General features: G+C 34.8%; 2 protein-coding genes across 2 annotated transcripts in view; both read right to left on the reverse strand.

Moving 5' to 3' along the window:
* Nucleotides 1–25340, reverse strand: part of LOC127839721 (uncharacterized) — an 89122-nt gene that overhangs the window by 9670 nt on the left and 54112 nt on the right. The gene's annotated exons all lie outside the window — the stretch shown is intronic.
* LOC127836905 (uncharacterized protein CXorf38-like) lies at nucleotides 315–25277 on the reverse strand. The gene is made up of 5 exons (XM_052363553.1): nucleotides 25148–25277; nucleotides 8437–8582; nucleotides 2895–3562; nucleotides 2401–2559; nucleotides 315–482 (listed from the first exon to the last, which is right to left on the reverse strand). Exons 3-5 carry the CDS (start codon nucleotides 3423–3425, stop codon nucleotides 474–476), a joined length of 699 nt encoding a protein of 232 aa, XP_052219513.1. The 5' UTR covers nucleotides 3426–3562; nucleotides 8437–8582; nucleotides 25148–25277; the 3' UTR covers nucleotides 315–473.

The raw sequence follows: 25340 nt of genomic DNA on the forward strand, positions 1-25340 counted from the left end.
ACAGGGAAAAAACAATATGTCCCCCACTACTATATATACTTTTCATATAGACTTACATGTATTTTGTTAGAAAGGAAAGCAGCATCTGCAATTTCGAATTTAACCCATAAGGTTTAAAACACAGCATGGCATTTGTGGGTTCCCTCAGCTAGTAGCATCATTGTGAAAAAAAGAAACTTGGTAGTGAGTGTAAAGTCTAGATGAATCGTGCATATCTTTCACCTCTATTTCAAGAAGCACATATGTTATGATTAAATAGAACATACATGTATTTTCACAGTGTAAAAAGAAATCATCTTACCTAAAGACCAGTATTTCTGTACTGACTAGCCAAGGAGCCATGGTGCTTTCAAGGATGGACATCAAAAGGTGATCCGCCAAACACATCTGAACTGATTCATAATGAATCAAAATTCTGCAAAATATCTAAAGAAGAATCATGTACCCCGGTAAGCCTTCATTTTACATTTTATTTATTTTACCTGCAAAATGAAAAAGTAGGGATAATAGGGCTATTTTTGAAAAAAGTATGGAAAAAAGGGTTAAGAACAAAAAGTAGGGAAAAGTAGGGACCAGTAGAAAGCCTGCAAATTTCAATAGGGGCCATCTACCGTTCAAGGCCAGTGCACATGTGAAGTATCAAGTCAATCGGTGAATCAGTTGACGAGTTATTGATGGGAAACGATGTTCACACTAAGTGTGATAGTGACCTTGACCTTTAACCCAGTGACCCCAATTTCAATAGGGGTCATCTTCTTTTCAAGGCCAATGCACATGTGAAGTATTAAGCCAATCGGTCAATTTGTTGACGAGTTATTGATCTGCAACGATTTTCACACTTAGTGTGATTGTGACCTTAACCTTTGACCTAGTGACCCCAATTTCAATAGGGGTCATCTACTCTCAAAGGCCAATAGCCAATGGGTCAATGCGTTGACGAGTTATGGATCTGAAACGAACTGGTCTACAGAGATTCAGACTGCTCTACCGACAGACAGACCGACCAACATCCAGCAAAACAATAAACCCCTTCTTCTTGGACGAGGGGCATAAAATTCCCATATTGACAATTATTAAATGCATATATGCGTTCGTTTTAATAAAGCCTTAATTTGTTCTATTAATTATTTACTGTCGTGTTATTATATGATTCCAATATCTCCGTTCAATAATGTGATTTTCAATATCTTTGACCAAACAGGTTGAATATTTCAAAGTTGTTAATGTGCTTCATTATATTGATATTTGATGACAGTCAGATTGCCTTGTAGGTCAAATTAATTGGTTCTAGTTCACTCAACGATTTTGATTGTATGTCCAGTGATATTCATTAAAGCAGTGTTTACAGTGCTCCAGCTAGGATTTTAAAAGAGCAGGGGGGCTATTTTGTCACAAGGGCACTTTCGAGTGCGCAGTCCTTTGTCAAAAGGGCACTTTTGAGCGTGCGGTCTTAGCTGGAATGCTCCCTGTTGCATATTAATTTATATATAATGAATAATTGTAAGAATATATAATTTCCATTATTATTAAACCGTGCTTATAAATGTTTACAATGAGAAATAAATTGATAACAATAAAATACGAGTTTATAAATTATAAAAATGTCTAAAAAATTATAAACAAGGGACAAAATTGTCACAAAACCAGGTTTTCATTGTGAAAAAAAAATCTGATAAAGGGAGAAAACTCAAACTGAACTTTTGAAATGAACAAACAAAATTAACCCCCTTTGTAAGTTTGTTTTAAAAAAAATCTATTTTTAGTCGTGGCGACCTTGACATTGGAGATATTGACGTGATTCTTTCGTGCGACACACCGTCCCATGATGGTGAACAAATGGGCCAAATGATTTTAAAATCTCACAATGAATGACATAGTTATGGCCAGGACAAGCTCATTTATGGCCTTTTTTGACCTTTGAACTCAAAGTGAGACCTTGAACTTGGAGATATCGACGTTATTATTTCGCGCGACACACCGTCCAATGATGGTGAACAAATGTGCCAAATGATTTTAAAATCTGACACTGAACGACATAGTTATTGCCCGGACAAGCTTGTTCCGCCCGCCCGCCAGCCCGCCAGCCAGCCAGCCAGCCCGCCCGCATTCGCCAATCTAATAACCAGTTTTTTCCTTCGGAAAACCTGGTTAATAAAAGGGCAAGCCGTTGCCTTCGAAGGGCAGGGCAGGGCTTAGGGAGGGCAGGGCACTCTTCCATTTAGGCCTAGCTGGAGCACTGGTGTTTATATTTCGATTGAAAATAATTCAAGTGCAATTTTCTAATGATACAACCAAACATCTTGTACATGTAGTACACATATTCCTGGGGCCATTGCAAGCATTCTTTATATTATATACGTCTTCATAAAGAGACAAACAACACAAATACAATAAATTTACATCACTGATTTTCCTGCGCGCTTCTGTTGCTGAGGAATCATGCAATAAGCGGACTGGATCAGCAAGTAGGGTGGTCAGTGTCAGAAAGAAGTACTGCAGATCAGCATCTGTAACCTTGCAGTCCGCAGTGTGGCGTACATCTCGGCCTATTTGACGGACCTAGAGGGAAAAAGGATCCCTGTGACGTTAAGGACCCCTACAGTGAGAATGGATCGCTGTGATGTTAAGGACCAAGAAAAGAAGAATTGAGGTAAACCTTTACACACATGGACTGTCAGCGTCGAAGTGAAGACATGTGATTGTAAAAATGCTTAAATATACATAGACTATTTTAACTAAGACTTGTATATTTGATGCATTTAGAAATAATTGCATGACATACATAGCGTCATAACACATAGAAATATACATATGAACAATTCATGAGTTAACAAACTAACTTTGTTAAACTAGACACATATTCAGTCTTTTAGACTGGTACATTTAAAGATTACCTTCTCAAGCGGGCATCGCTTATCAGGTGGAGGTGGACACAGGCATGCGGCGGAGAGACATGTCTGGAAATGCGTGCAGTTCAACATGATGCTTACCACACCATTGAAGTCAGATTCTTGCACAGAGGATACACTGCTATATCCATCCCTTGGGAGGTAGCATTTTCCGATTTCCCACGGATCCATTGCCCATCTTTCAGCTTTAGTGTTTGCCCAACTAGGCCCATTAAATCTGTGTAACAATGTGATATTTTGTTTCACTTTATCACATGTTTGGCATGACTTTGGTTGTTGTGAAATGTGGAAAGAACAATTATTTCTTTTCCTCTTTTTACACACGTCCTGAGTTGGACACGGTATAAGGTTTTGAATAAAGCATTGTCCACAACTTCTACCAACTATTGTTTGGACGTTTAACAATTCCGTCACAACAAAGTCAGTCAATCCATCCTTTGTCAAATTGAGGGCAATGCACGCTTTGAACCAGTTATTGGTCTGCTTATCGGTGAAGATGTTGGTGTCGGCAGCCATCCTCAGGAGACTAAATGAACCATTCAGTAGAGAGTTAGTTTGTGGACAACCGAGGAGAAGATAGTATTATGGCACGTCGTAAATGTTCTTGTATGTGAGCATCCTCTGATCATGTTATCTTGGTTGCTTTATTTGTCCTATAATTTAATAAGTATATTTTACAAAACTTAGATCATCTGTTCAAAGAATCAAACCAACTGAAACGTAAAGCATATCATTCTTAATTTTCTTAACTAGATAAATAACTAAAGTTTAGTTAATAAACAATAATTTCTAACAATAGATGGTATGGGGCACTCTGAGGAAATTGATGTAGTAATCCAGAATAAACAAGTGGGCACTGATGGCCCTGTATCGCTCCACTGCTGAAAAAAGGCTGAAACAAATATTCTCTGCATGTGCAAATACTAAAATATAGGCCCTATTTAAGCACATGTACACTTTTGTGACCCCTGGGCTTGGTCAAAATTAACCCCAGGGGCATAATTTGAGCAAACTTTGTAGAGGACTACTATATCTCACTACATGTGCATACAAAATATGGTAGCCCTAGGTCATAGAGTTAAGGACAAGAATATTTTTAAAGTTTTCACAAAATAACAAGATATAAGCGTATATAATGTTCAATTTTGTGACCCGCGGGTCAGGGTCAAATTTGACCCAAAGGGCATAATTTGAACAACCTTGGTAGAGGACTATAAGATAATACTGCATACCAAATTTGGTAGCCATAGTCTCAATGATTTTCAATAAGAAGATTTTTAAAGATTTCACAAAATAGGCGCTTTTTATGCGTTAATTCAATTTTGTGACCCCCAGGGCAGGATCAAAGTTGACACCAGAGGCATTATTTGAACAAATTTGGTAGAGATTTATTAGATGTTACTTTATACCAAATTTGGTAGCCCTAAGGCCAATGGTTATGGACAAGAATATTTTTAAAGTTTTCACAAAATAGGCCCCGTATAAGCGTATGTTCAGTTTTGTGACCCCCGGGCAGGGTCAAATTTGATCCCAGGGGCAGTATTTAAACAAACTTGGTAGAGAACTGTTAGATGTCACTACATGCCAAATTTGGTAGCCCTCCTTATGGTTAAGGACAAGAGAATTTTTAAAGTTTTCACAAAATAGGCACTATATAAGCATATAATCGATTTTGTGGCCCCCGGGGCAGAGTCAAATTTGACTCCTGGGGCATAATTTGAAGAAACTAAGTGGAGGACTATACAATGTCACTACATACCAAATTGTGTAGCCCTAGGCCTAATGGTTATGGACAAGATTTTTTTTAAGTTTTCACAAAATAGGCAATATATAAGCATATGTTCAGTTTTGTGACCCCTGGAGAAGGTTCAAATTTGACCCCAGGGATAACATTTGAACAAATTTGGTAGAGGACTATAAGATGTCATTGTCACTACATACCAAATTTGATAGCCCTAGGCTGGATGGTTATGCAGGACAGAAAGATTTTTGAAGTTTTCACAAAATAGGCCTTATATAAGCATATGTTCCATTTTTTGATCCCCTGGGGCAGGGTCAAATTTGACCCCAGGGGCATAATTTGACCAAATTTGACCCTAGGGGCATAATTTGAACAAACTTGGTAGAGAAATATAAGATTTCTTTACATACCCAAATTTGGTAGCCCTAGGCACAATGTTTATGGACAAGAAGATTTTGAATGTTTTCACAAAATAGGCCTTATATAAGCGTATGTTCAATATTGTGACCCTCGGGGCAGGGTCAAATTTGACCCCAGGAGCATAATTTGAACGAACTTGGTAGAGAACTAAAAGATGTCACTACATACCAAATTTGGTAGCCCTACACCCAATGGTTATTGAAAAGAAGTTTTTGAAAGTTTAAAAAAAATAAGACCTTTATAAGCATATATTCAATTTTGCGACCCCGGGGCAGTTTCAAATTTGACCCTAGGGGCATAATTTAAACAAACTAAGAAGAGAACTATTACATGTCACTACATACCAAATTTGGTAGCCCTATGCATTACAGTTATGGACAAGAACATTTTAAAAGTTTTCACAAAATAAGCCTTACTTATATTAGCATATGTTCAATTTTGTGACCCTCGGGGCAGGGTCAAATTTAACCCCAGGGGCATAATTTGAAGACATTTGGTAGAGGACTATTAGATGTCTCTACATACTAAATTTGATAGCCCTAGTTCTAATGGTTATGGACGAGACTCAGAGGTTTTTGAAAGTTTTCACAAAATAGGCCTTAAGTAGGCATATGTTCAATTTTGTGACCCCTGGAGCAGGGTCAAATTTGACCCCAGGGGCATAATTTGAAGAAATTTGGTAGAGGACTATTAGATGTCTCTACATACCAAATTTGATAGACCTAGGCCAAATGGTTATGGACGAGAAGATTTTGAAAGTTTTCACAAAATAGGCCTGATATAAGCATGTGTTCAATTTTGTTACACCCGGGGCAGGGTCAAATTTGACCCCAAGGGCATATTTTGAAGAAATTTGGTAGAGGACTATTAGATGTCTCTACATACCAAAATTGATAGCCCTAGGCCCAATGGTTATGGACGAGAAAATTTTGAAAGTTTTCAAAAATAGGCCTTATATAAGCACATGTTAAATTTTGTGACCCCCGGGGAAGGGTCAAATTTGACCCCAGGGGAATAATTTGAACAAACTTGTAGAGAAATATAAGATGTCTCTACATACCAAATTTGATTGACCTAGGCCCAATGGTTATGGACGAGAAGATTTTTAAAGTTTTCAAAAATAGGCCTTATATAAGCATATGTTCAATTTTGTGACCCCGGGGCAGGGTCAAATTTGACCCCAGAGGCATAATTTGAAAAAAATAGGTAGAAGACTATAAGTTGTCTCTACATACCAAATTTGATAGCCCTAGGCACAATGGTTATGGATGAGAAGATTTTGAAAGTTTTCACAAAATAGGCCTTATATAAGCATATGTTCAATGTTGTGACCCCCGGGGCAGTTTCAAATTTGACCCTAGGGGCATAATTTGAATAAATTTGTAGAGGACTATTAGATGTCTTTACCAAATTTGATAGCCCTAGGCCCAATGGTTATGGATGAGGAGATTTTGAAAGTTTTCACAAAAAAGGCCTTATATAAGCATATGTTCAATTTTGTTACCCACGGGGCAGGGTCAAATTTGACCCCAGGGGACTAATTTGAAGAAATTTGGTAGAGGACTATAAATGTCTCTACATACCAAATTTGATAGCCCTAGGCCAAATGGCTATGGACGAGAAGATTTTGAAAGTTTTCACAAAATAGGCCTTATACAAGAATATGTTCAATTTTGTTACCCCGGGGCAGGGTCAAATTTGATCCCAGGGGCAATATTTTAAGAAATTTGGTAGAGGGCTATTAGATGTCTCTACATACCAAATTTGATAGACCTAGACCCAATTGTTATGGACGAGAAGAGTTTGAAGTTTTCACAAAATAGGCCTTATATAACCAGATGTTCAATTTTGTGACCCCCTGGGCAGGGTCAAATTTGACCCCAGGGGCATAATTTGAAGAAATTTGGTAGAGGACTATAAGATGTCTCTACATACCAAAGTTCATAGCGCTAGGTCCAATGGTTATGGAAAAGAAGATTTTGAAAGTTTTCACAAAATAGGCCTTATAATAGCATATGTTCAATTTTGTGACCCCTGGGGCAGGGTCAAATTCCACCCCAGGAGCATTATTTGAAGAAATTTGGTAGAGTATTATTAGATGTCTCTACATACAAAATTTGATAGCCCTAGGCCCAATGGTTACGGACGAGAAGATTTTGAAAGTTTTCACAAAATAAGCCTTTAATAAGCATATGTTCAATTTTGTGACCCACAGGGCAGGGTCAAATTTGACCCCAGAGGCATAATTTGAAGAAATTTGGTTAAGGACTATTAGACGTCTCTACAAACCAAATTTGATAGCCCTAGGCCCAATGATTATGGACGAGAAGATTTTTAAAGTTTTCACAAAATAGGCCTTATATAAGCAAATTTTTATTTTTGTGACCCCCGGGGTAGGGTCAAATTTGATCCCAGGGTCATAATTTGAACAAATTTGAAAAAGGTTCACCCCAGGAACATTCCTGTGAAATTTCATCAGAATTGGACCAGTAGTTTAGGAGAAGAAGATGTTTTGTGGAAAAGTTAATGCACGCACGCACGACGGACACAGGACCATGACATAAGCCCCACTGGCCTCTGGCCAGTGGAGCTAATAAACACGTGGACCAGAAGACTGGCAGGCTTCCAGTGGAGTCCAGGGTGACGTCTTGGCCAGGTGCTAGACCGGTTGCCCCCAAAACTTCTGGATAAAAGCACTTTAAAGGGACAAGAAATGCACTATAATTGTTTCAAATCCGAAAAATATTTTGTTTGCGTCTATCCATTATCCTCTTTTCATATGCTCATTGTTAGAAACAACAACCACAAAAACTAAATACATATCGTCAACCAATCAAAAACCTATGGCCATTATTGTTCACCGTGGCTGAAAACGGGCATATCAGTCCATAGATTAAGAGTGACCCTAGTCTGATTTTAGTAATGAGTAACACGAGCTGATTGTTATTTACTGTTTTCCTAAAGGATCGGATTTAATGTCCGTAAGTTATGCCCAGAAAGTCTTAAAATAGAATTGATTTTAAAATTGCCTCGAAACCAGACGCCAAGGACCAACAAAGGAGTTTATTTTTAGTTATCTGTTAAACAGCTGTTTAACTGGCCCCAATAGTACCCGCAGCTATCTACATGACTAAGCGTTATGTGTTTTAGAGAAGCAAATTTCAAAGATTCTCTAGACTTAAAATAAAAAATCACTTAGCACCCCAACCCCAATTATCTCATCAATTCTGAATGAATTGGGAAATCAAACTCGGTTGCTTAAACAAATCTTGTTTACCAATATTCATAAAAAGAGAGATAATGCCTTACACTTTTGAACACATATCATTTAAATGAATTATATACGTAAAAATTCAAAATATTCACCTTGGAAATAACAATTATGTTCTCGTCGGCAGGTTATTATTTGTTGTTGTTGCGCATGCGGGGACACTTTACAGTTTCTCAGGCCCCCGTATCAGGCTCATGGGTCTCGGTTTGAGATGGCTTGTGTACACCAATAGTGTTAACACCTAAAACCAAACCAAGCACTGTTTCATTTCAATTTAAAGTTTCATTTATATTGCACTAAAATATGACTCGAATGTGTTAACAGTGTTTCACTATGATTTTAATAGCCATATAAGGAAAAATTCCCCGCCCCATGGCTGCCATGTTTTTTTTTACGAACCATAACCGTTTTCAAACTCAGCTGAGCTATCATTAGAACACATGTTCTGACCAAGTTTCATAACGATGCGAAATTAAATGTGATTTTTAGAGTGTCAAAAAGGATTAACTAAAGCCATATGAAAAATGCCCTGCCCCAAGGCAGTCATGTTATCCAACGGAATGGATAGATGTTTTACAAACAACCGAAACAATTTGCAAACTCATCCAAGATATTGTTGGGACACATGGTCTGGCCAAGTTTCATAAAGATTGGACTATCTAGAGTTCTGGAGACAGAGACACATGCCCCCTAAACAGGGCTTGTAACTAGTGACCCAAATTTCGATACGGGTCATTTACTGTCCAAGGCATATGCACATGTGAAGTATCATGCCAAATCGGTCAATGTGTTGACAAGTTATTGATCGGAAACGATTGTCACACTAATTGTAACAGTGATCTTGATCTTTGACCTAGTGACTCCAATGATAGTGACCCATCATTTGAACTACCGTTTTGACTAAGTTTCATGAAGATTGGCCACAAAACATCGAGAGTATTAACAAGGATTTACTATAGCATTATTAGGAAAACTGTCACACCTCCTGACAGTCATGTTTTTCAACCACCTGGAACTGTAATCGAACTTTTCCAAGATATCATTGGGACACATGTTCTGACCATGTTTCATAAAGATAACACAATAAATGTGGCCTCTAGAGTGTTAAAGAAGTTTTGTTAATGACGCAAACGAGACAAAAGGCGATCGCAAAAGCTCACCATGAGCACGTTGTGCTCAGTTGAGCTAATAACTAAACGCCCCGCCAATTTGCGGCCATGTTTTTCACCCACCCAGAACTATTTTGGTACTCATCCAACACATTTTGACGATGCACAACAGACAAATGGTCATTTAATCATGTTTTTTTTATATTGTGACAGTAATGCTTTTATAATTATGTTTTGTTAAATAATTATTATCGTTTTTTTTATCATTTCTGATTTTGCAGAAGCATGGGCTAAGCATTGTACATGTATAGGAAGTGTCAAGCATCTGGGTCCTAGGACAGTGTATGAGAGTCAGGGCGGGGTGAACAATTGCTGCTGTGTAAAACTTTTGCGTCCCCACTACTCCCACCAGCCAACATCCAAGCTGAAATAAACAATCCGGAAAAGTGACAAGCAAGCAACAAGACTCATATTTAACGTATAATCAACTTCATTTGGATAATTTAATAAAGAAATAGATCAGTTTAGGAAACAAAGAGAACAAAAGGAGAATAGTTTAATTTTAATATAAAATAAATTCATAAATTATAGTCAAGCTTTAAGTTCTTTTATATTAACCTTAAATTAATACTTGATTGAGGAGCATAAATAAAATTGCAGTTTAAGGCAAAATATATGAACTTGTAAATAAACAAGAGATGTGTTTGTCAGAAACACAATGCCCCCTATTGCGCCGCTTTAAAGCCATATATTTGACATTTGACCTTGAAGGATGACCTTGACCTTTCACCACTCAAAATGTACAGCTCTATGAGATACAAATGTATGCCAAATATCAAGTTGCTATCTTCAATATTGCAAAAGTTCTGGGCAGTGTTAAAGTTTTCGGACATTTCAAATGCTATATTCCACCCTACCAGAGGCATTAAACTTGTCTATATAAGGGCCTGAAATCTGTCACATTTCTATACTGAATTTCTTCTGAATGGTAGCAGTTGAAATCGACTAATATATTTTCTCTATTAGCTTATTACATAACTTCCCACTTGATATTCAAACATGAAATGTTTATTTAGAAAATGTTAAATTACGGGCAAAGGCCGATATGTACTTTTCAACAAAAAAATCTGCATCGGCCTGAAATGTTACAAAGATTCAATAGTGAATATCTCCGAGACTTTTCACCTTAAAATAAAGAAGTTGTACATTTTTATATTACCTTTAAAATGATATGTAAAATGAGAATAATAAAAAGAAAAAACAATACTGTTTAAGCGAAAGGCAGATATGTCCTTTTCAATAAGAAAATCTGCATTGTTCTGACATGTTACAAAGAATCGCATATGAATACATGCATCTCTCAGACTATGCACGTTAAAATCATTAAGTTGTCTTTGCCTTGTAAATTTGTATATTACCTTTAAACTGATACATACATCAGAAGTATTTATATACAAGCAATAAAGTTTTATGCAAAGTCTGAAATGTACATTTCAATAAATAAATCCAGGGCCCTCGTTTGGCCGTTTATGGGGGCCTAAATTCGACCTCATTCCCCCTAAAAATAGTATACTTTTCCCCCTATTTCAGCTAAAAAAATCCCCCCATTGTTTTTGCTTTTTTACTTATATCCCTATTTCGCCAGCTGGTATCGTGCTATTAACCTTTGGTTAAATTTACATTTATGTAAATTACATTGAAACATAGTAAATAAGTGTTGAATGGTTGGTGAAAAGATTACCACCTTGAAAATAGGTTTTTGTTAAGCCGAGATTTCTGATTGGATATTCCAAATTCAAGATTTGTATACAATAAATAGCCTGAAAACTGTCATTGCAGGGTAGTTCTGGCTAACATAACTTTAAATGTCGCTTATAATGGTTTTTGACTGGCCCGACTATAAAGTATGGACCAACCCCATTAGGTAAGTCAACCAGAAATTCCCGACAAGTTGACAGTTAACAAAGACCGGTTTAAAACAGCTTTTAAATGCAGTTATTTGCCCAAATTAACCACTTGATCGGAAAGATTGATACTTTTCACATTTAACTGATATATTCTTTCACAGAATACTTTCTTAAACATTTGAAATTAATCTTTACTAGTCTAACATATCAAGAAAACCAGCGATGCGACAGACATTTTTTAAATGAGAATCTCCCGCGATTTCACGGTCATATGACATTACTACTATTTTTAGTAACATACCATGTGCTCAAGTGTTTTCAAATTCAGAATGACATTTCCCGGTATTTTCAATTATTCTTGCTTGTTTTGTAAACAAATTGTGGTGTAAATACAAACGCAAAGTAAAAATGATTTTAAATTACCTGATTCACTTTGAAATCAGTCTTTTAATAAACCAGACATTTGTTGTTAATAAAAAATAATAATATATAGTTCAGAAAACAAAAGTAATGTTTACAATTTCAGCAAAAAATGTCAAGGTCGATCTGTAAGTATCCAAATGAAAACTCGTCTACTGAGAAAGCGACAATGGTGTCAAAATTGTATATTACAGGCTGATGAGAGTTATTGTCATCTATTGTAAGATGCATTGAAACATTTGAACCTTAAAATATGCCCCCATGCAGTAATTAATATTCATTCACCAATATATGTAGAAATGTATCCAAGAAAATGAACTGTCTTTGATTTATAGCGTGACATAAATATGTTACGAATTCATATTCTGAATTGATTGCATTTATGTTACCATATATGATATAACATTTAATTTTGATTGGGCAAGTCGTTATATATGTGGGGCGAGTCGTTATATAAGTGGGGCGAATCGTTATAAAACATGAGGTGAGTCTTTATGGGGCGAGTCGTTAAGGGGGTGAGTAATAACATTACCTTTCAATACTATATAAACTGTTCGCTAAAGTTTCTTGATCTATTTGCAGGGGAAATTAATTTCTTGTGAAACAATGTCAACAGACCATGTATGTAGTATGAAACAAAACTTATAAATAAACCATTATGTGTTACATAGGAACACTATATGAACCATTCATAAAGAGAGGAAATATTTGATGAATTACACATGTTTTTGTTGCATTTTTGAGCAGCAAAACGATGGTGACTGTGTCCTACTGTACAAACTTTTTTTCCAGAATAACTGCCTCAAGTGAGATATTTATTACGTTATTTCCTACAATCTCTGCAACCACGGCTCTAAAAGAACCAACGACTCAACAAGAACCTACCATATCTAAAATTATCTTCCACAATCCCCAAGAAGGAAGTTGTTGATAAGATGAAACAATGAGATTGTTTACTCCTTAAGAAAGATTTCATTTGAAGTGATTCAATTGTATGTATCACTGAAGTATAAACTATTTGTGTTTTGCTAATTTTTCAAAGTTAATATATAAATCTAATATAACGAATTATTATTTTACATTACCCCACCCACTACTTTTCATTTCACTTAGTAAAATGTCATCGACTATAAACTCGACTCAGATCCATAGGGACCGTTAAGTAAAAATATTATGTTATACTACATATATATACAAGGGATACAACTGTGAAAATTCCTGCACACAACCATGGTGTAAACAATAGCGAAAATTTTGCTTCCAAATGCAATAAATACACCAATTAAACTGTATTACAACAGCCAAGACATTTATCTTTCAGAAAATAATACACTTGGCAATAAAGTTCAAGCTTTTCATTGAACTAAGAGAGAAAGTTTCATTCAAAATGCTCAAAAATCCTTACTTGGACACAGGTGTGCACAGCTGAAAACTGAGAATTCTAGAAGTAATTTTCGTATTCCTTTGTTATAAAGCTCTTTTGCTGGTACATATTCCTTGGATAGTTTTTTTTCATAGTGAAATAGAACATAGTTACTATTTAGTGAGCATATTTTGCTAGAAATTCATATCAATCTGCTTCAATTTCACAATGACAATGTTTTACTTTCATTTTGGATATTTCACATGTATTTCTAACATGCGATTTGATTGGTTGAAATTCCACTGCAGTAATAAATCCAGCCATTCACGTTCCACGTAACATTACCTGACAAATTGCATACAAATCTTTGAAGATGGTAGAAATGTAAACAAATTTAATATTTACGGTGTTTTACATATATGCAGTTACATGCAATTATGGAAGGTGTCTACTTTGATTAATAAAGTGTCTATGGATAATAAAACAAGGTAAAATTTGCTCAACTTCTCTGTAATTATTAAATTATGAAACAAAATGTGACAAAATGGGTGTGCACACCTGTGTCGCATTTCGAAAATTTTACCGTTTTTCATGAAACTTTCGTTTCAAACACAACTATGAACACTTTTACTGCTATACACGTAGTTATTATCTGATAGATAAATGTCTGAGCTGTTGTTATACAGTTTTTTTTATGTAAGTATTGCTTTTGGAAGCGATTTTTTTGCTATTGTTCAGACCATGATGTTGTGCAGGAAATTTGACAGTTGTATCCCTTGTATATATGTATATAGTATAATAGAGTATTTTTTACCTAACGATCCCTGTGCTCAGATCAAACAAAAACATCTTAAGAAACAAATGCTTCATTTAGAAAGGATTCTACCGTAACCAAACATGTCAAAGTGCGTGTGTTTTGTGTAAAAATGCTAAATAAAACACTTGATAACAAACCCTTGAAAGCGAAAGTTGGAAATTGAAAATGATAGGTTACATTCCACAATTTCGTTAGAGTATGGAGGTTTCATCCTAATACAGTTTTGTACACTGATATTCGTGTTCAAAGGGCGTACTTAGTGATTTCGTCTCAGTTATAATACATAGAATTTGTCGTAGAGGTGTGAATGATAGGTGAAAACTATTAAGCAACGTCAGCATCTGTAAGTGTAAAAGCTTAACACCCAATTAATGTATTTGAAGATTATTTATTCATAATAAGTATACAGTACATGCGTATTTTAATGCATTTCAAGCGATGTTGTATTGAGTTTTTTTTTGTACATTTTATGTTAACTTATTCATGATCCATGTGTTTTTTAAATGCATTTGAAGCGATTTATAACGATTTATCTTACATTTTATATATAATACATTTACAATATTGATAAAAAAACTGACCCACGGACGTAGAATTGTTATATATGCAAACAAATCACTTACAATACATGCAAAAGTGCACAATATTAAAATTTAACGCACAAATATAACGGTTTAAAACAGCATACTATTCACACATATATCTCTTACATTATTGTGATTGTATTTAGGATTTGTCAGAAGACTTTATGGTCGTCATCGAGGATAGGGTCGTGCGTATTCTGGTCCAAGTGGCTATATGTCCGCAGTAATTGTGATTGTTATCTCGTCGTCCTAATACTTTTCGATATTTCAATAATATTGACCATTGGAACACTTCTTCGCAATAAACCACGATTAACATATTTGAACACATGTATATTTATTTGATAGTAACATTAGATTGTAGAGTAAGATTTGTTAGACCGTTGCAAGCTTGTGAATTCAATTTACACTTAATGTATTCATTGTTTTCGTTTTTTTTTGTTTACTTTAAAAGTACAGAATGAGGGTGTTCATAACGAGTTCAAAAACTATTGTTTGTACAATATTGTATTCTGGAAATTAAGGGTGCAAGTTATTATATCAAACAATGAAACGGTCCCAAGTAAAATATGTCTCAAATATTAAATCGCTATTTAAAATTCATGTGCTTAAAAGCCTATTGATAACAATTGCCCATTATTTACTTTGCCAACGTATTAATTCAACTATTTATCATGGTGGTGTCATTTAGTGTTTATGATTATGTAAGAATAATAACATTTAAACAGTGAAAGACCCACTTATCATCTGAAAAAATGATGTTGGTGGTGGAGGTGTTTTATAATCCTCATGACTTGTAAGATTCCTCGTGAATACCTAAAATAATGATGTCCTGTGGCTGTTGTGTCTGAACTTTATCATGGCAAGCTGATACTAATTGCAAGTGCAACTGCAAGACCTACTGATTGACTGAACTAATGATTTTGGTGGTGGTGATGGTAGTGTCGTATAATTGGCATGGCCAGCTGATAATTATTTCCCACGAGAAAGTGGTGTTTTCTAATACTTTGAATGATCAGCTGATACTATTTGCCCATGAACAATGCAAGATCAAGTATTTGTCTGAAATAAAAATGTTTGTGGTTACTGTGTTTGATAATTTGCATGACCAGCGGATACTAAATGCCCGTGAAAAGTTTGAAGAGCAAGAACAATTATTTATCTTATATAATGATGGTGGTGGCGATGATGTATTTTATTTGGCAAGGCCAGTTGATACTTATTGCCGATAAGAAGTACAAGACCAATTATTTGTCTTAAATAATAGTGTTTGTGGTGGTAGTGTCTTATAGGTGGCATGACCAATGGATACAAGGTGACCGGGAGTAGTGAAAGTAGAAGTATATATCTGAAATAATGATGTTGGTGATTTTTGTGTCTTACATTTGGCATGACTACCTGATAATTATTGCCCGTGAGAAGTGCAAGACCAATTTCATGTCCGAAATAATGATGTTGGTAGTGGCTCTCTCTTATATATGACGTGACCAGCTGATACTTATTGCCCACGAGAAGTGTAATACTAATTATGTGTTTAAAATAATGATGGTGATGATTGTCTCTTGTATTTGGCATGTCCAGTTGGTACGTATTGTCAATGAGAAGTGCAATACTAATTATGTGTTTGAAATAATGTTGGTGGTGATTGTCTCTTGTATTGGCATGTTCAGCTGATACGTATTGTCAATGAGAAGTCCAGTCTTCCCAGAACGAGGCTCATATGACATTAAGACATTTATTTGTTCTTGTTCTCTAAACATTAAACGTAATGCTTAAACGAAAGCCTGTGTATTGTGACAATTTTACTGTCAGTGCTTGTTAACTTTTTCAAAGGGGTAAGCATGGAATATTTGAAGATTTTTGTTTTCGATTTTATTTTTGTTATGTTATATATACGTACATGTGTAAACAATACTTATACACACATAATATACACGGTACTCATGAATTGTATGCATACTGATGGATGTTAATAAGCAATGTTGATGGATAACATATTAAATTGTCAATAGCAATATAATATGCTCGTTAAAAATCTTCATGAAATGCCTGGAGAATTGCAAAATATTCAATTTAACGAACTATGTGTTACGGTATCTAGTCACTTCGGCATTTGGCTACTTTGGCATCGTAAAAAAGTGCTACTTCGGGACTTGGGTTTGACCAGTTCGGCATTCACAGTTAGTCACTTCGGCACTGGTATATTATAACATATTTAATTGATGTTCAATCAGTTTGCAAAGTATTTACACAAATCGCGTTGCCAATTAAAGTAGGTGTGATGTATTTTTCCTCAGTTGTCCAGATCAAAGCTTATAATAGCAGTTCATTAAAAGGCCAGTTAATTGATACATACAAGAGTTTGGTATAAATAGATATCAGCACTTCGAAAAATTGCGTGTGTTTTGTGTATAAGATAGATTTTATATGTGATGGAATTCTTTGTATTAGCGTACTTTTTATGTATATATTTTAGTTTGGGTTTATTTTTTTGTTATTCCATAAAATTGTTTTACAATTACTTTTTCTTTCTAACTTATTTGTGACTAGATGTGATTTTAGATATAAATATATTATTATGGTTTTTGCTATATCGAGTATTTATGACTCACTAGTGTTTGCATTCAAAAAGTAAAGACCCATTATATTGTTCTAGTATTTTATGACAAAACAATGTTTAGTGTGTTATGCTGCATGTCTGCCTTTAATAATATTGTAATGGGCCCCCTTAGGATTAGGGTGTGAATAATAGTTGTATTATAAACAAAATTCGTTAATTACGGTCAACACGTCACTCTATCAACTGCTCGCGGCATAGTAATCTCGCTAAGTACCATATTTGGTGTAGTATTTTTTTATCAATTGATCCTTAAATATAAACTGATATAAATATAAATTATGTGTTTCTGCTATAACGATCGACGTAATTTTGCCGACATGTTTTGAATTTTAATTTCAAGACGATTTCACTTCTTTGTGTATCTGTTTTTACTATCAAAAACAATTGCCTAAAATGCTAGTTATTCGTAAATGAGGCTTCTGCTATATTTCCAAGATGTAAATAATATTCCTCTATACGTTATTTGTGTTATTGTTTATGCATCATATGCATTATGCATCGAAAATGCTTCATTGATTTGATAAAAATTGGGAACTGTTTATTTGTATGCAAAATCATTAAAATTCTTAAAAGTGTGTTTTGCTTTATTGTCTGTCCTTTTGAAATATATCTGTTGGTAAGAATATTGCAATGTTCATGCCCATTGTTATCTGTGTTTGCCATGTATGTTTTTAAGTATAAGCTTTGAGCGAGTGCATCGTATTGGCGCAAGGCAATGCGGAAACCAATCACATCCTCGTTCAATTGTCGCCAAATTCTCACTATTTAAGGACAGAGAAACCGTGCGAAAATGTAGCCGGAACCTTAGGGGAACCAAATACTATGTGAGTGACCAGTTTCCAGAGGACGTTGCCGACCGACGCAGAAGCTTGATGCCTGCCTTCCGGAAAGCACGCGCTAATGGCAAGAGGGCTTGGCTCAGCTATGATAAACTGTACATGGACGGTGTTCCGGTGCAGCCTGACAGCGCAACAACCAACAACAGCAACAGCGGTAGCAGCAAGTAGGAACTTCCGGAGGCTGAATTAAAATTTCTCTCTTGGAACGTTCAAGAACTTACAAATATTAAACTTAGTGAATATGACTTTGTAAACTATATTCGTAAATTTGATATTATTTTATTGTTTGAAACATGGGCAAATAACTCTTCTTGTTATGATATTGTTGGCTATAAATGTTACCTTTTTAAAAGTAAATTTCATAACAAAAAATCTAAACGATGTAGTGGCGGAATAGCAATTAATGTTAAGAAATCCATGGGAATTTCTATTGTTAAAAGATATCATGATGGCATTGTGTGGCTTAAATTAGATAAGGTATTTTTTATCTTACCAAATGATATTAATCAACTTCAAAAAAATAGCAAAGTTTGTTTAAGCGGGCGATTGGAACGCTCGAGTAGGAAATAAGCGAGCTTTTATTGTTTGTGACCGCACAGTTAATCCCTTAAATGACCAGTCTAACGCAAGTGACTCTCAACTTCCACGGAATTCAATGGATTCGCAATCTGATTGTTTTGACAAGAAGCTTCTTGACATGTGCATATCGCTCTCATTGGGGACAGCAAACGGTAGATAAAAGAATGATAGTTTAGGAGCTTTTACGTTCGTGAATTAACGTGGTTCTAGTGTCATTGACTACTTGTTACTACGTGAAGAAAACTTAAATCTTATAACATGTTTTAATGTTGACTCTTACTCAGTATGGTCAGATCATTGTCCACTACTATTTAAAGTAATAATTTAATTTAATGCTCGTGTTTATTAATGTTTTGCTTATCTATTCATACGTCAACAATATAAAAACAAAAGATTAAAAGAAATCGTAAGTCTTAGACACTCGAAGCCTAGAGATTGTTGGAAGCTTTTTAGCAAAAATAAAAACAGCATTAGTGATTCATTGTCCGTTGATGATTTTTATAAGTATTTTTCCTCTCTTCAGAACGATTTAAAAGGCGTAAATAATACACAAGCGTAACAATGTTTCAATTTGTATAATTTTAATACTGACAACGGCAGATTTGAAGAGCTAGATTGTCCAATTACTATAGAAGAAGTAGAGAAGGCAGTTCATCGACTCAAACGCAATAAATCGTGTGGCGTTGACTATTTGATAAACGAATATTTCATCGAAAATTTTGATATACTGTCATAACATCTGTTAAGAATCTTTAATTCTATATTGAATTCAGGTCATTTCCCTACAGAGTGGTCCAAAGGTTTCATTGTGCATGTTTTAAGAAGAATGTCCCGGACGACGTGCGTAATTATAGGGGCATAACTCTGGTGAGCTGTCTGTCTTACGAGCATTCTTAATAGTCGAATTAATAATTGGATTTAAATCCCAAAAGAATTGTAAGTTCAAATATGAGATATTTAGGTACAGTCCAACCTGCCCTAGCGACCGCCTGTTAATAGCGACCAACAGTCAATAACGACCACACCGATTTCCTCCCGAACGATTTCACTATATATTGCACCTGCGAATAAAGCCCACCTGTGAACAAAGACCAACGACCACCCTTTTACATTCCCAAATCTCCATTTTGATAGCTTACAACGACCACTGCAATCATAAAAATCAGCAATTTCGCACCTTTCAAAAAACAAAATGACAGCAAGGACGCTGCGTAGTCACGTGATACAGATCTTACTAGTGGACTCGTCGGTCGCTATGGAGATTTTTGCAAGTGACAGTTTATTGCACTCGATAGCAGTTGTTTGTTTATTTAACATGCATTTCTAATTGATAGTCGTCTGCTTCTTTTATGCATTTGACAGTTTGTCAAAAGTGTAAAAATTTGCCTTTGTATTTAAGTGACTCGCGATAAATGTACTAATTGCCGAAAATATCAAAGACAAAATTGGGGCTTTCATAAACTCATTAAGGAAATTAACGGTTTCAAATCATTTACGATGCCTATTAAAGACAAACATTTTGATAGTCATTCTCTTCTTAAATTTCTCCGTAATAAGACGTTCATAGATTATAGAAAAGTTAATTGTCAGTTCAAGTTAACCATCATGGCTTCCAAGCGTGAGTTCTTGACGTTGCAAGAACGCGTTAAGGTCATTAGTTTGTTAGATAAAGGACACAGTTGTAGACGAGTGGCTAGTGATCTTGGTGTAGGAAAAACTCAAATTCAGAGCATTTTAAAGCGCAAACATGAGATTATGGACGAATTCGAAGAGAACGTAAACTGTGAAAGTAAACGCCTTAAGCGTGAGTCGGAATTCGCGTCAGTGAATGACTTAGTGCATAAGTGGTTTGTTGACGATGTTTTCAGTCTTATATAAATATCAGATGTCATTTATTGTCCATTATTGTCAACTTTACTGGTTGTGTAGTAGTGATTCATGTATTTCATGTATAAATGTTTGCTATGTTATGTGTATTTTGTACTTTGTAGAATTACATGTGCATGTGCGTATACATGTATGTCAATAGTTATTTATACAGTGTATGATAAATTAAATAAATAATAAAAACATAAGGGAATAGAAACACAACTTGTAATAAATATACAAATGTAAAACAAAACTGTGTTTTCAATCCTTTATTTCATTATACATGCATAAGTATTCAAACATTTAAACAATAGAGCACATACATAGATAAGGTACCTGTTAAAAAACTACTAGCATATTTTGCAAAGTTTTGATCGACCCTGCGAGTAAAGACCACCTGTGAACAAAGACCACAACGATCAAATCCCTTGAGTGGTCTTTATTGACAGGTTGGACTGTATATAAATCCCATTGAAGGGAGTGCAGTGTCCAAGAACGAAAACGATTGCACCACAACCATTAACTATTGACCTGCGGATAAATGACAAGCAATACAAAATACACAATTGCGGTGATGTAAATTAACTTAAATGAATGCTTATTTATTTTATGCCTTCCGGTGATTTATACAGAAATATCAGTGAAATAAACTGTTATTTCAATGTTTTAAACAGTGAAAAAAAACGGTGAAAATATCGATATGTTTCGCTGTTTTTCTGGGAAATTCGATATTCCACCGAATCCAACAAATATCCTCTATATATCCATCATCTTCAAAAGCATCGTCAAACCAGTACTTTCAGTACTTTGATTTTCACCGCGGCGTTAGCTTTACTCGGCATCGTAACTTGATGATTTTTTGTCTTTTTTATACTTAAAGTAACATTACTACTCAAAATCAACGACAATTTCGTACAATGTTTCTTAAAATAAACTTAACCAATTAAAAATCAGTGTTTATTATGGCAATTTTCGAAATTTCAACGCCAGATGTGATCTGGTCAAAGAGATACGAATGCTCGTTGTTTTTCCATTTTAATTTTCCGCACTAATTTTAACACTAACATGGTGTTCGTGTGTCGTAGGAATAGATATATTCGCAGGATATTCAAGTGGAATTATTTGTGGTCACAAATAACTAAAAGCGAGCATTTTGTATCTACACAAATCTATGTAATCATACCACATCTAGCGTTAATTTGTGGCTATGGCTAAATGAAACACTGTTTGTTTAGGTGTTAACTTTATTTTACGAAATACTTTACGAAATTTTCGTTGATTTTGAGCGTTATAGAGACTTTAATGACGATCAAGCGTGATATTTTGTGTTGTCAGAGCGCAAACATTGGAATACAAAACAAGTGCGGTCACCTTCATTTCCAAAAATAGCGTAAATATTTGGTAAGTAGGTCGGTCAACCTCTTAAAATAAACAGATTTTCTTTTATTTATAAGGTGTTCGATTACATACAGTCTTTCAATTCACCATGCAACATAACTTGAATCTTTATACTTAAAACACATTAAATCTGATATGATCGAATGTTGCAGAAAAGACCAAACACTCATGAAATACCAACACAACTTTAGGGTCGGCAACAATGCATTACCTTTTAAACGTTGTTTGTGTTCATTCATCGTTATACACTATAAAAAATGTTTTGACCATATTTCTAGAGTGTTAACACGCTTTGTGTATTTGACCTCGTCAAATGAGCATATAAAAATGGTTCTTAATTGATAAAACATCTACTTGACATTTGTTAGCTGTTTTTATCATACTACAATAAAAGCTCTCATAGAATCGACAGCATGCTAGCAATATACCAACTTACAGCAAGTTAAGTTTAAATGCATTTTCGTAACAAAGAAACAACAAATATTTGTTTGAATGTTGTTCAATATTTCAGTTTCTGTTAATTTCTTGATCTTTTACAAAAGAAAATTAACACAAACTTGTGTAACAAACACTACCATGGAATATTGCTACATTCTTGTAGACGACCGCATTGATGGAGATCAATTTAATTTAATCACTTCATATTTTTATCATGATAAAAATATGGATACAGTGAGATTCTATTTCAATAATATTTAATTAAACTTACAGATGAGGCTTTCATTCACTTCATATCATTACATGAACAATCAAATTTTGTAAATCACATGACGTGCATAGAAAGGTTAAATGTTAGGACGTCCACAGGACGTTTGGGTTATCGTCCTCATTTATCTTAAATGAGGTCAGATTGATTACATTTTATAATCATCTCAAACTAAGATAGTTACAATAGAGGAATTAATTTATCAGCTAAGTTTCATACATCATCATCAATCATCCTCATCATCATCATCATCATCATCATCATCATCATCATCATCATCATCATCATCATCATCATCATCATCAATATCATCATCATCACCAACAGCACCACCACCAGCACCACCATCATCATCATCATCATCATCATCATCATTATTATCATCATCATCATCATCATCATCATCATCGTCGTCGTCGTCGTCATCATCATCATCATCATCATCAGCATCATCATCATCACCAACACAACCACCAACACCACCATCATCATCATCACCACCACCACAATCATCATTATCATTATCATCATCACTACCACCATCACCATCATCATCATCATCATCATCATCGTAAGCAACAATTATCATCAACAAAAGCAACGTCAATATCACACTAGATTATTTTTTTTGCAATGGTTGTACTCATCCTCATAAAAATGCAACTTCAACCCGTGTTGTTAGTTTGCAATTAAGCCAACATTACACGCTAAACTAATACGAGCTGTATATCCGAAATATTGTTTAATAGACCAGAACCATTTTAGAACTCAATGGAAATATCAATAACATATGACTGGAACCATGTTTGATCTCGGGTCCAATATCATTAACACAATGAGACAGTATTTATCTCGGAAGATATCGTAAGGCAACCGTTCTGATCAAGTTTCATGAACATTGGACTAAAAAGTGATTTGTAGAGTGTTTACATTATTTCACTTTAGCCATTTCAGGAAAACTACCCGCCTTCCTGGTGGCCTTGTTTTTTAACCAACCGGACACATTTTCAAACTCGGTCAATATATAATAATACCAGATCTTGTGACCAAGTGTTTATGAAGATTGGCATAAGTTTGAATTGTAAATTGTTAACACGTTTCTACTGTAGCCATATACAGAAAAGTGCAACATCCGTGTTGGCAATATTTGCAACGTTCCGAAACCATTTTCAAGTTTAGCCTAGATATCATTATATCAAATGATCTGACCAAGTTTTATAAAAAAAAATAACTATAAATGTGACTTAAATAATGTAAGCACCGTTTTACTATAGCCAAATACGGAAAACTACCCCGCCCCCTGACGGCAATATTTTTAATCTAACCGAAACGAAAACGATGTTCAATTTCAGATGAGATATCATTATAACAAATGCCTTGACAAAGGTTCACCAATGTTTTACTATAACAATATAAGGAAAACTGCCACACACACTGGCGGCTTTGTTGTTTTTTTAAATCCACATACCGCCATACTTTGCACCTTCATATTGAATATTCACCACTGAAAGTGACATAGTTTGTGTGATATATATTAAAACGGACTATGATTTTCATGATAGTAGTATTATAATGTAACTCGCTGCGATTAAACAACAGCATATCGTGCAACAAATGGCACATTTATAGATAAGCGTTACTTTTGTTGTACATATGAAGAATGCTGTATTTGATGAATTTATTGGATATAGAATAAACATATATGTTGGTTGTACAATAAATTTTAATATGGCTAAAACAATTGTTAAGGTGATAGACAGAAGGATGAGGTTGTATGGATACGACCATTTAAGTAACACTTCTGTCTTTTTAGTGAAATTAAAAAAGATCAATTTAATAAGGGAATGGCAACCTTAAAGTCGAGCTAATGGTAGTGGTTATGACTCCTATTACAACATTATATATATATATATGACTATTCATTGAATGATAATAGGAAGAGTGATGAAGATATTTTTGATGAGAAAATTGATGAAGACAAATAGGAAAATGCAGATACAGAAACAACAATGCTTTCGGGGAAGCGAAAGTAGGGAAAATGATCATAAATAGTATCAAGCATTCTGGTTTAGTATAATATTCCAGCTTAGGTGGGCTACACTTTATTTTAACACATTGAAACTATATGTATAATTATTATTTCAAAATGTATTGGATTGATTGATTAATTGACTTGATTGATTGTCCTAACTTCTTTCGTGAACAATATTAACAAATCGTGTTTATGATCGATACGAGAATACAATGGTGGCCATGTACTTATGTAGTTAAACCCTACTTTACACGAGATTTGTTTTCCTTTTAGTGGAATCCAGGCATGGCTTTTTCAATTTATAATAAATACATTGTGCGAAATATTCCTTGAATTCCTTGTGAATCCTTTATATAGACAGATGCCGAGTATGAAACAAAAATAAAAACAAAGGAAACAAAAAGAAAAACAAAGTATAAACGCGCCTTAATATAACATCTAAATTGAAGCAAACGCTCTATCTAGCAATATAAAAAGTTGTACATTCATGTATCTGATAATTTAACGGAATACGCATGGTATTCGTTTGACAATAACACATGAATAACTGATTGTATACGTACCTCAGTATTGATCCGTAATGTTACGCTTGTACCAGAAACGCCTCTTAGTCCGTTCAATGTCGTCTTTTTCACGTGACGTGCGAACTTTGACTCCAACAATTGTACCGCGTGAAATGATAACGTTAACAGTAACACGTTCATTAGGCCGATGTATTCGTGATATATCAAATATCTCCGGGAGTCGCCGTAATCT

The sequence above is a fragment of the Dreissena polymorpha genome, chromosome 7 (genome assembly GCF_020536995.1).
Source record: "Dreissena polymorpha isolate Duluth1 chromosome 7, UMN_Dpol_1.0, whole genome shotgun sequence".
NCBI classification, from domain to species: Eukaryota; Metazoa; Mollusca; class Bivalvia; order Myida; family Dreissenidae; genus Dreissena; species Dreissena polymorpha.

Excerpts from the sequence above, each read along its gene's own strand:
- LOC127836905 (XM_052363553.1), bottom strand. The coding sequence starts at position 3,425 with ATGGCTGCCGACACCAACATCTTCACCGATAAGCAGACCAATAACTGG. Across the intron at positions 2,560-2,894 it reads AGCGATGCCCGCTTGAGAAG|GTCCGTCAAATAGGCCGAGA; the intron begins GTAATCTTTAAA and ends TTTTCCCTCTAG.